Below are 16,105 nucleotides of genomic sequence, written 5' to 3' on the forward strand. Positions count from 1 at the left end.
AGGGAGAATCCTCTGTAGGGAATGACCTACAAAGGGAAGGGGATATAAGTTAGGTCTGGAAGGCGTTTAGAACCTGGGCATGCTAAAAGAGTGGTTTCATAATTAGACAGGGAAGGGGGTGGTGGTGGAGATGGGGAGCATTTGAGGTCAGTGAACCACACAAAGCAAGGGCGTGGAAGCAAGGAAAGCTTGGCTTTTATGTGAGGGGATAGAGTGCAATTCACTTTGCTTAGAGAGGGAGAGGAGTTGTAAGTTATTCAGAGCAGAAAGTCAGCTTAATATGAGGGATTATCATATGATTCATTGGTGTGCTTTTTAGAATGTGTCATATATGTTGATCATGATTTTTCTGGGGGCGGAGCGGGGGGGAGGGGAAGGATGTGATTCTTTAACAAAAGTTCTGTCCTGTGAACTCTTTAATAGTGTTGTTCTTAATTAATTCTAAGTAAGCATATTTGTTAAAATTCAATTTCACACAATTTTCTGGGCCCTATTTATTTCTTAAAGCCAGGCCCATCTGCAGATAAACCTGAACCAGATGTAGTTGTGCTGGTTTCTGTGAGTTATAGCAGAGTGATTCTGCTGGTCTGGGGTGAGGTATGTGGTTCTTGCTTCTAACAAGCTCCCAGGTAAAGCCACTGCTGTGGGTCCATGGCTCACAATTTGAGTAGCAAGTGCTTAGAATCTTATTTTATGGCCACCTTTTCTACTCTGGAGTTTGGCACCAGACATCTTGGCAACACCTTGGAAGGCAAATACAGTTACTGTGTCAATATTGGTTTAAATTGGGCAAGGACATTGGTTTATTACTGGCATATCGATTTATTACTGCACAAATTTTACTGGAGCAAAATTTTACTTTTTACACAAAGAATTTGTAGTGAGAACTGTTCGTTTATCCTTGAAACAATTTTTATCTCAGTTTATATCATGTGCCTTTCCCAAATAATATTTGATTTATAATTACTTTGCAGGGAGAGCAGTTTCTGTCATTTCTAAATTAACTCAGCCTGTCAGTTATGACTAGGTACTAAACTTTGCAGTAGGAAATTTTTGCAAGCATTTAATATATAAAAAATAGTTTTAGTTGAAATCTCTGAACCAAGTGGTTTTTTCTTTGATTGATTTGGTTAGAATGATCAGAAAATATTTTTCTGTATGCTCTCAGGAGAGCCACATTATACCATTGGAGATTAATTCATTTGAATCTTGAATGTTTTTCATTCTTCAGGCTGCTCTTCATGTATTGCAACTCTTCCTATCAATAATCATGTGGGTTTCAATTCTTGAGGAAGGATTAATTTGTGAACCATAACCAAATTCCCATAGGATTAGAACATAGGATGGGGCCAGGTATGGGGGCAGGATGTGTTACATCAGGGAAGGTGAGGATAGAATGCAGAGAGATTCTTAGGCACCAACGATGAGGTTTGCTTGTGTCATAATTATGGGAGATGCGATATGTTCCTTAACTTGGCTTTAACATCTAGCAGGCACTCCTTTCTATTTTGCTTTTATTTTCAGCATAATAGGCTTCCTCTACTTTTTCTATAAGACTTGGGCAACGGATCCAGGCTTCATTAAGGCTTCTGAAGGGGAAAGGAAAACGGTGAGCTTTCTTTGTAATGTTACTAATTTTAAAGTAGGAGGGTGAACTTCAGAAGATCATAGCCATGCTGGTTTCTGTCATGACTGTGTCTCTAGTGCTTGGCACCTAATAATATTAAATGTGGAATGTATAAATCAGCAAAATGAGATCTGTCTACTTTTTCATTTGTTTATATGAAAAAATTTAAAAATATTTTTAATTTCTTTAATACCTGACTAAGGCTTTTTCAGATGTACTTTCTGTTAGAAGATATGGTCTTCTGCTTTTTTACAGTAACATTTAGAAAGTGATCATATAACTTAAAGTCCCTTATTTAATACATGGTGTAGGCAAGAGCTGCCAGTGGGCAGGAGGGTCCTCCTCCTTATTGACTAAGATGTGAAGTTGTCAGATGACATGGCATGTCTTCCATTGCCTGTGAATGTTTAGAAATTGGGGAAAGTGTTTTCTTTGTTACCTAAAGCCCGTCTTCCTCAAAAACTGAGCTCTTGGTGCTTATAACCATCAGTTTGTTGTATGCCGGTAGTTTTTGTTTCTTTTTAAGAGTGTTTGTTTATTTTTCATCAACAGATTATAACTGGGAGGTCATTGCCATTGATGGAGGGAAGGGGGTATAATTTTTGTGCATTCTAATTTATTGGCTGTGGTTGAAAATGAAGCCTTGAAAAAAATCACATTATTTCAGGCACAGAATGAAGTGTTGGCAAATCTTCCAAATTGCTCTGCTAGCTACCTCAGTTTGGAGAGAGAGCTGTGATTATGGTATATGACCATGCATTATCCATTCCCTATTAAATGCAAACATAAGGTCAAACTGCATATTTTTCAGAATATCATCACCCTCGCAGAGACTGGTTGTCTGGACTTTAGAACCTTTTGTACATCGTGTCTTGTGAGTGAGCCTTTTCTTTATAATTTTTTCCCATACTAAAAGCAAATTCTTGGTCACATTGCTCATGTAAACATTTATTAAATCTTTGCAGTATATTTATACACCTTTGTTTCTACCAGATTCTAATTTTGCATTACTGTCAGGACAATTTTCTGCCTTGAACATATGGGGAATGATATTTATGATCTCTTGACGTTGCCTGTGATTAAAAATCTATTTGTATATTTTGTTTGTTTTTTCCTGACATGAAGCATATGTTAAATTTAACTTGGAGCCAGAGGCTCATGGAGACCCAAGAACTACTTAGTGAAACTTGCCATTTTGCAGTTGAGGAATCATTTTTCCTAAAGGGGCAAGTAACTTTTCCCAAATTATTGGCAGAGCCAAAAATGCACCTCAGGTTTTCTTTTCCTCGATTTAGTGCTCACTGTGCTGTATGGTACTCCCTCATCCCATTAGTCAGTACTGGTAGCCCTGGAATTCAGGTCCCTTTAGTGATGGCTTCGACAAAATGGTCATGCAGTTGTAAATATTACTAAGGCATTCCAGAGCCTCTCTGTGAATTGATGGTCTGATATTTAGGATGATTTGTGCCACCGTCTTTATGATTTAGGAATAAGATTTTGTTTGCGATTTGTTACCAGTTTGAGAGACTGATTTTTGCTTGGCCCTCTCTTAATTGCCCACTTAGGCAAGGAAGCCATTAAGGTCACTCCATTGCCCTGTATGCAAATCCTGTGTGGCTCGATATGATCAACACTGCCTGTGGACTGGACGATGCATAGGTGAGAATTTTTCAGTTACCACATGAAATTAAGCTTATATTTAGTTATGTGTGTGACTCATAGAAAAAGTAGAAGGGAATCCATTTTGTAGCGTTTCCTTCTCAGAGAATCATCTCTGTGAAATATAACACTTTTGGAAAACTGTTTTTGATACTGATGATAATCCTACCTAATAAAAGAGTAATATGCAAATTAACCATCACTCCGCTACACCCACATACCATGCCCACATGCCACACCCACACGCCAATCACAGCGAGTATGCAAATAAACCCAACCAAGATGGCTACAACTACAGAGAGCAGGAGGGAGGCTTGGGTTTCCCAGGCAATGGAGAAAGCCAAGCTTTCCACCTGCCCTTGCCTGCCTAAGCCTCCACCCAAGGCTACAAAGTTTCAATTGTAGAAGGTAAATAAATTCCTGATACCAGGGCCTCTGCTTGGGGTGCCAGAATGCGTGGCTGGCCTGCAAACCAACACAGGCCCCTCGCTTAGGCTGCCCCATATCCCAAGGGAACCCCCATCCTGATCCGGGACACCCTTCAGGGCAAACCAGCTGGCCCCCACCCGTGCACCAGGACTTTATCCTATCTAATAAAAGAGTCATATACAGATTGACTATCACTACAACACACAATATGGCTGCCCCCATGTGGTCAAAGATGGCTGCCCGCATGTGGACACAAGATGGCCACCACAAGATGGCCAGCAGGGGAGGGCAGTTAGGCGTGACCAGGCCATCAGAGGAGGAAAGTTGGAGGTAAATAGGCTGGCAGAGGAACAGTTAGACATCAATCAGGCTGGCATGGGAGTGGTTAGGAGGTGTTCAGGCTGGCAGGCAGAAGTGGTTTGGGGCAATCAAGAAGGCAGGCAGGCAAGCAGTTGGGAGCCAGCAGTTAGACATCCCTTGAGGGATCCCAGATTAGAGAGGTTGCAGGCTGGGCTGAGGGACACCCCCCATGCACGAATTTCGTGCACCGGGCCTCTAGTCCTATATAATAAAAGTCCTATATAATAAATGCACATTGACCCTAACTATGGAACAACTGGTTGCTATGATACGCACTGACCACCAGGTGGCAGATGCTCAATTCAGGAGCTGTCCCCTGGTAGTCAGTGTGCTTCCAAAGGGGGAGTGCCACTCAGCCAGAAGCTGCCTCATGGCTGGCCAGCACAGCAGTGATGCCTCCATGGCAGTGCTAAAGATGTCCAACTAACAGTTTAGGCCCGCTCCCTAAGCCATTAGTCAGACATTACCCGAGGGCTCATGGGCTGCCAGAGGGATGTCTCACTGCCAGCTTAGGCCTAATCCCCCAGGGAGTGGCTCAGACAGGGCTGAGGAACCCCCTCCCCTGCAAGTGCACAAATTTTTATGCACCAGGCCATTAGTATCATTATATAGAATTTTAGCATTTGTAATGCACTTTCATATATTGTATCCTATTTGATAATCAAATACTACTGCTATGAGGTTGGTATTATTATGTCCATTTTAGAGTTGAAAAATATAAAAGGTAAAATATTATTTGCCTAAAGTCATTTTAGTAGTATTAGTTTTCTCCTCCAAATACCATGTTCTTTCCATATTTTGTGTCTTGTCTCTCTTGTTCACCTTCTTCACCTGCCTTCTTAAAGGCTTAGGTGAGATGGTGGAGATCTGGGATTGCCTTCCACCCAGGGAACATTCGTTTTCCTCCCAGCCATCACAGTAAAAGCCAGGGGTTTAGGATGAGAAACTGTGGTCATGGGTTTTTAGCAGAAGATATGCTTCCATGATCTTGATCAACAAAAGGCTGCCTCTGCTCGCTCTGGTTTCTTTGGTGCATTTCGATGCTCTTTACTTTTCCTAAAGAATAGGTAAGAGATCATTCATGGGGTCCCAAACTTCATGTACCCCATCCCACCTTAAAAATGAGATGATTGGCATTATAACAGGCAGCTTTGAATAACAGTGGAAAATAATAGTAATGAGTCCATTTATTTTTTATCACATTCCATTTAACATGGTGTTTTCACATGCATCATCCTCTTTGATTGCCTTAGGCCTGTGAAGTAGAAGAGAGTATCCCTACACCCTCCCCCCAAAAGAGATATTATCCCCATATTACAAGTAAGAACACTGGATTAGGGAGGTTGAATGTTATACCTATAGTCATGCAACTAGTCATTCATAAACCTAGGTCTCATTCCATTGGGTGTTGCTCCTCCTGGGCTTTGCTGCCTGTGGGGAGGATGGGAATGCGATGGTACCTGAGGAACTTTTGTGGCATTAGCATAAAAAATGCTCCCATCTCCATCAGAGGGCAGCACATAGAAGAGTGGAGCTTGGTTGCCTGGCAGCCTCACCCCCGCTTTGCTTCTATACTAATAAGCCTTTCTCGGGCTGCAGGTTGCCCCTCTTTTGCTATGTCCAGTCTCCTTCAACATATCTATTTAGTGTTGCTCCTCAGATTCATTTTCTCTGTTCCCTGATCAAGTCAATCCTTGATGTCCAGATGGTATACCTGCATAAGCTTATCACATGGAAGGAAGGAACAGGGTATGATTTTTCTCAATTCCTGCCTGCTTCTCCCTCCAGCACAGTATAAGCCATCCCAGAGCTGTATATGTTTAGTAAACTTTGTTGTATTAAAAACAGAAAAAACAAACAAAAAAACCACCTCTTTTAAGTATTGAATAAATATTAGTTCAGTTAACATGGACAATTGACCATGACATATTAGAGTGCTTGGTTTTGGTTTAATGATATTTAAAAGCAAAACAACAGCTTATTTCTTTACTTTGGTGAAGGCTTTGGACAGAAAGTGGTTAATAGGCTCTTTGTCTGGATCATAATTGTAAGAAAGTATTAAATATGTTGATTTCTTTTTTTTTTTCTTTTTTTATGTAGGTTTCGGCAACCATCGTTATTACATATTCTTCTTATTTTTCCTCTCCGTTGTGTGTAACTGGATTATATATGAATCTTTCATGTGTAAGTATAAATTTTTCTTACAGCAAGCTCATGTATCCACATCTATATACACTTGTCCTTGTGAACTCATATATCACATTTATGCCAGGTGACTATAAACTATAATAAAAACTAAATGGATGCTGGTAAGATTCTTGGCATTGGGAAGCTGCAGGAAATGCTACAATAAGTTAATTGTCAATACCTTTAAAAATATTTTACTCTAAAATGACCTTGATAAATTAGAAAAGTGGTCAAAAATATTAATTTAAGGCAAGTGCAGATTTATCACCCAGTGAGAGGAGGAAAAAATCAGCTGCTCAGGTACAAAAGCAAGTGGAGTGGTGAGTAAATAAAAGGAGGCAGGGGGAGATTGGAGGTAGAGAGGTTGGGAGACTTTGAAGGTTGTCACATTGGAACAAAACTCAAAGCTCATTTCCTTGATAGATCTCAGTTCACAACCTATAACTGTATTAATCGTTAGAGATTGAAATAATAAGAATAATACTTAGTCTGCATTCCTGAGCAAGGAAAATGACTTTTTAGTAGCAATGTAAAGGCCATCTCTGGGCATTTCATGTAGTGAGTGACAGCCAGCTGTTGCAAGGTGATCAACTAAGAATAGCATTTAAATTGTAGCAAGAAGGATTTTGTTAGCTCCTAAGAATGCATAACACTGCTTTTCAAACCTTGGAATAGGTTATCTTACTGGAAAAACCTATAGTGTTTGTAGTTTATTTTGACTTTGTTTATTATTTGTTTATTCTTTATTATTATAGTTTATTTTCACTCTGTTATTTATTGTGGAAACTTTGGAGGAATTTGGCTCTAGAGCTTCTATTTCCGTCCCCCCTCCTACTATCTTTATGCTCGTCTTGTATTTTGCCAATAAAATAATAATTTGTTGCTTGAGCTAAAATCTGGAATGACTCAGGAAGATATTAGGAAAGTTTTTTCCTACCTTTTTTTCTTTTTCCTGTATCATCCCATGCTCTACCACTCTCTGAGTCCCCCTGCCCTCTAGTTTTCTTTAGTTTTTAAAAAATAGTTTATTCTACACTGTTCCCCAGCCTCCCAGCTCCCCTCCCCAGAAACATTCAGTATTACAAGTTTTGTTTGGTCTGGGGTTTCATTTTTTAGAGGTTGCTAATATCTACATGAAATGGTTTGTTTTTTGCCTGGCTGTAGGCATGGAGAGGACTTCAATTATTCTGCCAGCCCTTTTCCCACCTAACATCACTAGGGAATGCTTTTGTGGCTCAGTGTAACTGTCACCATCTCAAATGGATCTAATAGTCAGAAGGTTGTGATCCCTGATCTCAGTTCTTGCCAAAGGCCATCAGTAATTTTGCGCATTGGAATTTGAAACTTCTTAGATTATGTCCTGTGGTGTAGAAAATAAAAGACTTTTTCAGTGCTTCTTTCTGTTGAAAGGGCTGCCCTTTGAAGGTCTGACATTAAAGCATGTTCCTGGAAAACCTTTTAAAGCTGGCCTATGGATCAACTTGTGCCTTGGACTTGGTCCTAGGGAAAAGGAGCCAGATTTTACACCACTCTTGTCTCTCCTCCTTCTCTCTAGTCACTAAAAATAGTCCCCTTTGTTTGGTGTGTCTGTACAGCATAAGACTGTATTGATAAGGATAGAAGTGATTTTCCATTACATTCATTCTTTCCAAGTTGTTTTCTTATGACATGCATTAGTCCTTCCCTCCTCTTTGTCTGTATCCTCTGGCTCTGAACGAATTTGTATATAATGTTTTGTTTCTCAGGAACAGTCTCACTTTTACATTCACTTACAACTAGCTGAACATATTTGGTTACTTTTATTCCATTTATATTTTGACAGTTTTTTTTTTTTTTATAATGAATGAGGACATTGTATCTTTTATCATTATTTCACATACAGGAAAAATGAACTTAAAATAGTGCTCCATTTTTCTAATGCGTCCTCCCTGTCCTCCCACCTTTTTCGTTTACCATTAACATTCCTGTTGCTGTGCATCCTCTTTCATGTGATCCAGTTGCAGCTACCTCTGGCTCTGTACAGGCACCACCCATTGCGTCTTGTGAGGGTGGACAGTAAGTAATTCAACATGTCAGCATTGTACAAGTTACAAGGAGAAAGATTATTGCTAGAAAGAACAATCTAACTATCCGAGCTATCTAAAGATGAAAACAATTGACTTGGAACCACAATAGGAGTTCCCTATTATTAGCCAGTGAATCTATTTGTACATATTAAAGTATTATATTGCATATAAGATAATGTACTTGGCCACTTACAGCATATCTTTGGTATTAAATCTGAAATCAGTTATATGGAAACTTCAGTTTGAGGTCATGCTGTGTTATCGAAATAATTCCCAGAGGAGAGCAGTGGAAATCCATAAGGTGAAAGAAAGTCAATACTCTTCCTATTCAGCTGTCTTTGCTGCCTGCCGGTGGAAATTACATTCTCTTATGTCATACCAGGTGCATGCGATGCTTCTTTCTGTGCTGTCTCAATGAGAAGCTCTGAAGAGTGTTATTTGCCTTGTTACCTTGATTATCGCTCTGTGATGGTTGCTGTTAGAATGCTTCTGGCATATATCCATGAAAGATAGCTGGGACTTAATACATGAAATATATATAGATATTTGGGACAAAAATGGATAGTTGGTTGATAGTGAAGTCATGGACTCATATATCCTTCTTGTCCCAGGAGCTCTTAAGTAGTGCTTTAGGAAACTGTCTAAATTGCTGATCAAATTTTCAGAAGCATTTATGAAACCCCAGGGTATAAATCTACAGAATTCTCATTTCAAAAATAATTTGCCCTTTATTAACAGTCATGGTGCCTGTAAAAGTCATTGGCTTTATACACTGAGTGGCCAGATTACTATGATCTCTGAACGCATAATAATCTGGCCACTCATTGTATATCCTATATAATAAAAGGCTAATATGCAAATTTTCTCCTTGACTAGGAGTTCGACCAGCAGGCAGGCCAGCCAACCATCCATGTCCCCTCACCCTGGCCAGGCTGGCCAGACCCTACCCTTGCACGAATTCTGCACTGGCCTCATACGCACACACACACACACACACACACACATACACAAAACACACAACATACACACACACACACACACACACACTGAGTGGCCAGATTATTATGTGTTCAGAGATCATAATAATCTGGCCACTCAGTGTATAACCTTGAAGGTCTGTTCCCTTCTTTCTCCTGCTCCCTACCTACATTCACCTCACTGCTGTCTTAGCTATATGGGTTAGGGGTCAGTTTTCTGAAGTCCATAGTGAAGTTCTCGCTTTTAATTGGCATATGAATAAATTCTCCTGGGGAGAAACTGAGCTGTGATCATATGAATCTTGCTCTTTCTTTGTACTTTGCCTGGGATATCTTTCTCGTGAATTTCCTCACCTGACCTTTCTCCCTCCACAGGATCAATTACGGTGCCAATGGAGAAGTTCGCTTGGAAACTGCATGCCCTTAGCATGTATTCCAGTGGTGTCTAGATGCTTACAGGATTTCTTGTGCCCATAGCAATGGCCTGTTGATCTGAACCCTTAATAAGAATTTATATTTAGTTCTGTGATGGCCCATATCTTGCTATAACATGGATAAGAAAGAGAAGTCTTTAGGACAAATATTTACTAAATATAATCATTCTTGAGTTCTTGAACAATTAATTTTTCTGGCCTGTGCATTTTATGTTGAATATGCTGATCTTAATGATGGTTTTGTGGACCTTTTTTGCTTTTATTTCTTCTCTGCTAACTACCAATGCATTGTTATCATTGCCACAATTAGCAGTAAGGTACCGTTTTTCATCTGTGTTAGGAGAGCTGGCATTTGGAAGATAAAATCTTAAAGTCAGGTTCTGATCTAGGCCATCATGTCTTCCTTTATTTTTTTTCCCTAAAAAAACTTTAGTGACTTTAATCTTTCTGCATAATGATCACTGATTTATTGTCTTTTTAAATAATGGGTTCCTTTTTGTGAATTCACAGATTGGTCAACTCATTGTGTCACAACATTCAGAGAAGATGGACTATGGACCTACCTCAATCAGATTGTGGCTTGTTCCCCTTGGGTTTTATATATCTTCCTGCTGGCGGCTTTTCATTACTCATGGTCAACGTTTATATTAGTAAATCAACTCTTTCAGGTATTTATTTCTCTTCTTATAATGCCTTTGGGTAATATTTCCAATAATCTGTATTAGGGTAGAAAGACTTAAATTTCAAATCAGAAGACTTTGTTTCTAATGACTGTCACTTTCTGTGTGTACAGGCATGTTATTTGACTCCTGAATTTCAGTTTCCTTATCTGTGAAATGGGGATAATAATGCCTGTCTACTCTCACAGCAGGATTTAAATGTTAGAATGATAAATTGTTAGTATTGGCCCTAGGAATTATCTAATCTAACCTATTATTTTAGAGGTACAGAGATGAATTGAATTGTTCAAGGTCATCCAATGAGTAGGAAAATCAGAATGGGAAACTTGGGTCTTCTGACAGTCCCATTTAAGGGCTTTTTCATCATGCAATTAAAATATATGGTGTGTGAAAGCATGCAAATGTGAGGCGATTATTCTCCCTCACTTTTCCAACCCTGTTTGTTATCATTATTATGCAGTGCTTAAGTGGATAGAAGTGGGGGGGAGAAATGAAATATACACCTCTAACCAATGGACATGGTAATTGTACTTCCAGAGAAGGTCATGGCCATTAGAAAGTTCAGGCTCCAGGGCAGAAGTCATCTTCAGGTTTCTGTAGTGTTTCTATCCCTTCGCTGGTGCCTGCCTTCCCCTGTGAGCAAAACCTGATTCTCATGGTTATTATGGCTGCCTATATGGAATGGACAGCCATGATCAGTCTCCGCCATTTACTGCAAGACTTGAGATAATTAGAACATTATTCAACAAAAGCAAAATACTTTCCACTTTTATGGGGAAGTAATCAATTCTACAATAATAATAAAGAAAAATTTAAAAGGGAAAATTGCTAAGGAAGGGAATTAAGCTAATAATACTGACTGAACTAAAGTTTCTAAACATTCATCTTAAATTCCTATCACTCTAATATCTATAGACTTTAGCACTAAGAATGGTTATCAGCATCAGCGATTATTAACAGTAATTACTGTCATTTATAATACCTAATATTTATACTTGCTTTACAAATTCCAAAGCACTTTCTCATCTGTTTCCTCACAAACAATTAAGATGCAGACTGTGTCAAAGTAGTATCTTCTCCATTATATGAATGAGCAAACTAAACCTAAAGATGTTGAATGCCTTCCTTGTGACCATAGGTCTAGAAAGAGAGTTAGATGTAGAACCCAAGACTTGAGGTATCAATGCTAATTCTCATCTTCCTTTTCTGGACTTTTAGAACAAGTACAAGTATGTGAGACCATAATATTCTTAAATTAAAATAAAACAGGTTAATATATTTGCGTATATTTTCTAAGGCAAGAAAATGGACTCAATGCTTTGGGTAGTTTTCAAGTATAGGAATTCAGAGGAAAGTTTTCTTAATAAACAAAACAACTCAGTTATTCGAAACATTTCATTTTCTGAGGGCTCTGGTGAGTTATAGTTTTGACTGTGGCCGGTCACACTGAGACTGTTTACTATTGATTAGGACCATGGGCTCTGTTCTCACACTCACCAAGGTGTCAGTCCCAGTTCTGCCACTTTCTAAGCTGTGGGGCCTTGGATCATTGCTTCACCCCTGTAAGCCTCTGCACTAGGTATTTTAAATATATTATCTCAAATCCTTAAACAATCTAATGAAGATGATAATCTTTGTTTTAAAGATCAGGAACTTGATGTTTGGGTTGTTTGGGGAAATTAAATGAGAACTCAGTAAATAGTAGTACTTTAAAAAAAAAAAAAATATATATATATATATATATATATATATATATATATATATATTCAGAGAGGAAATAAGAGAGATAGAAACACCAATTATGAGAGAGAATCATTGATAGGCTGCCTCCTGCACACACACACACACCTACACCCAGTGGGGAGCGAGCCCATAACCTGGGCATGTGCCCGACTGGGAATCAAACAGTGACCTCCTGTTTCCTAGGTCGATGCTCAACCACTGAGTCACACCCACTGAGTAATAGTAGTGCTTTTAATGACATCGGAGTTTTCAAGTTACCTTAATTCTTACCTCTCCCCAAATATATGGATTTAAGTATTCTTTACTTAAGATTATTAACTTTTTCATTTGGCTATTTTTAAAGAGATACTAAGAAGAATATACAAGTCAAAATAATTGCACTGATACGGACCTTATATTATTTATCTAAAAGTTGCATGCTGAATTTATTGAGAATCTAAACATGGCCATAAGCCCTGGCTTGAAGTAATTACTAAAGGAGTTATTTCATGATCTTATTAAGTCAATGCACTGTGCTTTCCTGAAGGTTAACAAAATAAGACAATAATAATAATAATTTTTAAAAAGCCCAGCTACTAGATTTACATAGGAGAGTCTACTTAGAGCTGCTGAATCTTTGCCTTCACCTTGATCCTTGGTTAGAAGTATAGGTGATATTGTTTTGGGGGGAAGGGAGTACTGCATATTTTCCAGTTTCCCATGATGCACTGCTAAGAGTGATGGAGCCCTGATGTATTTTTCATGTACCATCCAACCTTTTTCAGATTGCTTTTCTGGGCCTGACCTCCCATGAGAGAAACAGCTTGCTGAAGCAGAGCAGGCATATGAAGCAGCCATTGTCCCTCAGGAGGACACCATACAAGTAAGTGAGATCTATTCTTTCCACTGAATCCTAAGGAAGATGCTAACCTAGCCATTGGTTGCCCAATCCAGTATCACCACCCTTGGCCATGCTGCTGTCCTCTGACTTGCTATCGGTAGAGTTGACCCTCTTTTTTCTTGGAAGCCTCAGTGACAGGAGATGAGTGGTAAGGTCATGAGCCCCAAGGTGGTAAGAATGTGGGATTTAGTCTGTTGAACTCAGCACAAATAATAAGTGACTGTGAAGTTTTGCCAAGATGGGGAATCTCTGCAGTCAAGCCACATGGTCACAAGGTTGCATATTGCTGGCATGAAGTCAATGTGAGATAATTAAGCATGTGGCTGAGAAAACCAGCCATAAGGCTGTCTGTACAAAGCGTTAGATTGTGAGCTTTGCCAAGATTTTCAACCTGGCTTTCTATCACCAAGAGTTATTTCAGCCCTATGTTTACAGTGCCCACTTGTGTCAGGGAGAAGCCAGCTTTTGAGGTTGGGGTATTTTCTTCTTAGAGTGTTGGTTGTATAAAACTTGGCCTCATTTGAAAATGAGAATGTTTGAATAGGAAGGTCGTCATCTTAAGATATGAAAGATCAGGCTTTGAAGCTTATCTCCCTGTCACATGTATAGGGGTCTTGGAGGCTGGGAATGCTGTGGAGGTGACCCGGAGTCCTCCAGGGATTTGAGCACTCACTGCATATCTCATGAGCAGTCTATTTTAAAGCACATTTGTGGTACAAGATGAAACTGTTAGGCTGTTAGACAGGAAATCAGAGCCTGGGATGTGACTCTGATATGTATTTAAAGAGGAAAGAAAATGACTTTATTGGGAAGAGGTGGCTAAAGTGATGAAGAGCGGAGAGCGGTGTTAAGCTGGTGATGATTGTTTCAGACTGGCAGTGATGATGATAAAGTCCCTTTCTCAGTGGTTTAAGCAGAGGAATAGATATTTACTAAGTATGGAAGCCTCTATGGTAGAGGTGGAATTTTAAGCTGAGCCTTGAAAGTTGTGGGGTGAGCATGATGGAGATGGAAGGAAGGGCATGCCCGCCTGGAAAAGAGTCTCACCGAGGTGAGAGCTGGGTCTTTTTCAGAATTGCTGAGTAATGGCAGCATGCGCAGGAGGAACTAACAGAAAGGTCTCTAAGCCACTTTGCATCTGGCTTCCAAATCCTGCCCAAACCAACGGATTGCCTTCTGTAGGTGACTTTTACTCACTGACTCAGCCTATTAAATTCCCAGCATGTCTCTCCACCCCATCCATTCCACATAGGCAGCTCTCTGCCTAGGAAGCTGCTTTCTGCATGGCGATGGGACTTTCCTGACCACCGTCACTCAACTGCAGCAGCGGCACAGTCATCCTCACGCACAGAGGTGTTTTGATGTGTGTAGGGGGTTGGGTTAGGCTTGAAAGATAGGGCATGTGCATAAATCCCACATTCCTCACAACTAGAACAGATAGTAGTATTCAGGAACTAATGGAGGGAAAGCAATGCTGAAAACTTGGAGACAGGATGGGTCCAAAGAGGAAATGGGCCTTGACTCAGGCCCTAAGAACTAGTAGGACTTCAGAGGGTGAGGGGTTACCTGTGGAAAGGTGGAGGTGTGCGGGTTCCAGGGTAGAAGAATGGCCCACGAAGTTATGATAATGGGAAAAACAGAGCTGAGGTAGCTGCAGTGGGTGGTTTATAAAGAGTGCTTGGGGAGCTGACACCTGAGGAACCTGGGGACTTCCTTGTGTAGGGCCTGCAATACAAAGATGCGGAACTGGGTTTGAGTAGAGGGGTATCTTTAAGGGTTTTGATTGGGAGGTGAAGGGCTATTCCTACTAGTACATCAGAGTTTTGGAGGACTAGACAATCTCCAGTATGTAAAATAAATTGAAAGGAATTGAGATGGGCATCATTTAGAGAGCTATGTAGGTTTAGAAAAAACCCATCTTGTTGATTGTATTTTTTTCTGGCCTTTGAGGTAATCAAAGAGAATTAGTGCAGTGGGAATGGAAAGAAAGAAACTTATTGATGGCAGTGACCATTCCAGTGAGTGGGAAACCCAAAATGAAGTTATTTAGTTGCTGGGAAGTAGCCAGGGACTCTCGAAATTAGGGATTCCGTTTCAGAACTGGAACTAGGCTTCCGTTTTAAGATCCCATAAGCCCAGTAACAGATTCACCTCTGGATTCCTGTAGGATCTCCAAAGGACATTATATATTGTACAATCTCAGTGAATGTTTATGGTGTGAATGAATGTTTGTCAAGAACTGCACAGGGAATGTAGTAAGATACGTTCTCTTCCTTTCTTGTCAGCCTTGGGTTCACACAGAACCTCGCAGACTTCTTCCAGTGTGGCTGCTTTGGCCTGCTGAAGCCCTATGCAGTAGATTGGACGTCACAGTACACCATGGTCTTTCACCCAGCCAAGGAGAAAGTTCTTCGCTCAGTATGAAGCACAGCAGCCCAAAGCTCTCACGCTGATGTGTTTGTGTTTATGTTCACGCCCTGTGGTATAAAAGTGAAGATTTAGAGTTCACCCAAGCCCAGAGGAAACACAGGTGGTTTGTAAAGCCATTTGGTGAAAACAGAAGTTATCGATAAAGGCATTATACTTTTTTAGATTTAGCAAGAGCAGTCTTGGCTGACATCTAAAAAAAAAAACTTTTATATTTTTTACAAATGCAAGTTACTTTTAGGGGGGATCATATTCACTTAATTATGGATAAAATGTGTTATTTTCAGATACTTTATTGGCTGTTTCAAAATAGTCTGTTCTTTAACCTTGTAATTTTGATAAATTATTTGTCTTTGTTTTATCTATAAATATGTAAAAATATTTAAATAGATATACTGTTTTGCTTTCACACTTAATAAAAAAATTTTTTATAGTTCTTTTGTAGTCTCTGAAAGTTAACATTTCTCAAATCTTAAATTGAGGAATGGTACATATAAAATAAACTGATTCATGCTTCTTGTCATGAGTTAAGATCACTGTTAACATCAATAAGCAAGATTTAATTAAGTTTTCTATCTTACTTAGAAAATTGAACATAAGAAGTCTTAAAGATGAACTATTATTTTCACTTAGTAA

General features: G+C 39.5%; 1 protein-coding gene across 2 annotated transcripts in view; it reads left to right on the forward strand.

Annotated features, from left to right (window-relative positions):
* ZDHHC13 (zDHHC palmitoyltransferase 13) overlaps positions 1–15,899 on the forward strand; it is a 43,590-nt gene extending 27,691 nt beyond the window's left edge. Inside the window, exons 12-18 of one of the 2 annotated variants that reach the window (XM_084895497.1) lie at positions 1,484–1,609; positions 2,439–2,501; positions 3,193–3,286; positions 6,176–6,259; positions 10,250–10,407; positions 12,927–13,024; positions 15,328–15,899. In XM_084895497.1, the coding sequence (XP_084751623.1) occupies positions 1,484–1,609; positions 2,439–2,501; positions 3,193–3,286; positions 6,176–6,259; positions 10,250–10,407; positions 12,927–13,024; positions 15,328–15,466 (762 nt within the window). In that variant the 3' untranslated portion in view covers positions 15,467–15,899. The remainder of the gene's footprint in view (positions 1–1,483; positions 1,610–2,438; positions 2,502–3,192; positions 3,287–6,175; positions 6,260–10,249; positions 10,408–12,926; positions 13,025–15,327) is intronic. The other variant, XM_084895498.1, reaches the window with a different exon arrangement.
* The last annotated feature ends 206 nt before the right edge of the window (positions 15,900–16,105 follow it).

The sequence above is a fragment of the Pipistrellus hanaki genome (assembly GCF_964339955.1).
Source record: "Pipistrellus hanaki genome assembly, chromosome: 9".
Lineage (NCBI taxonomy): Eukaryota > Metazoa > Chordata > Mammalia > Chiroptera > Vespertilionidae > Pipistrellus > Pipistrellus hanaki.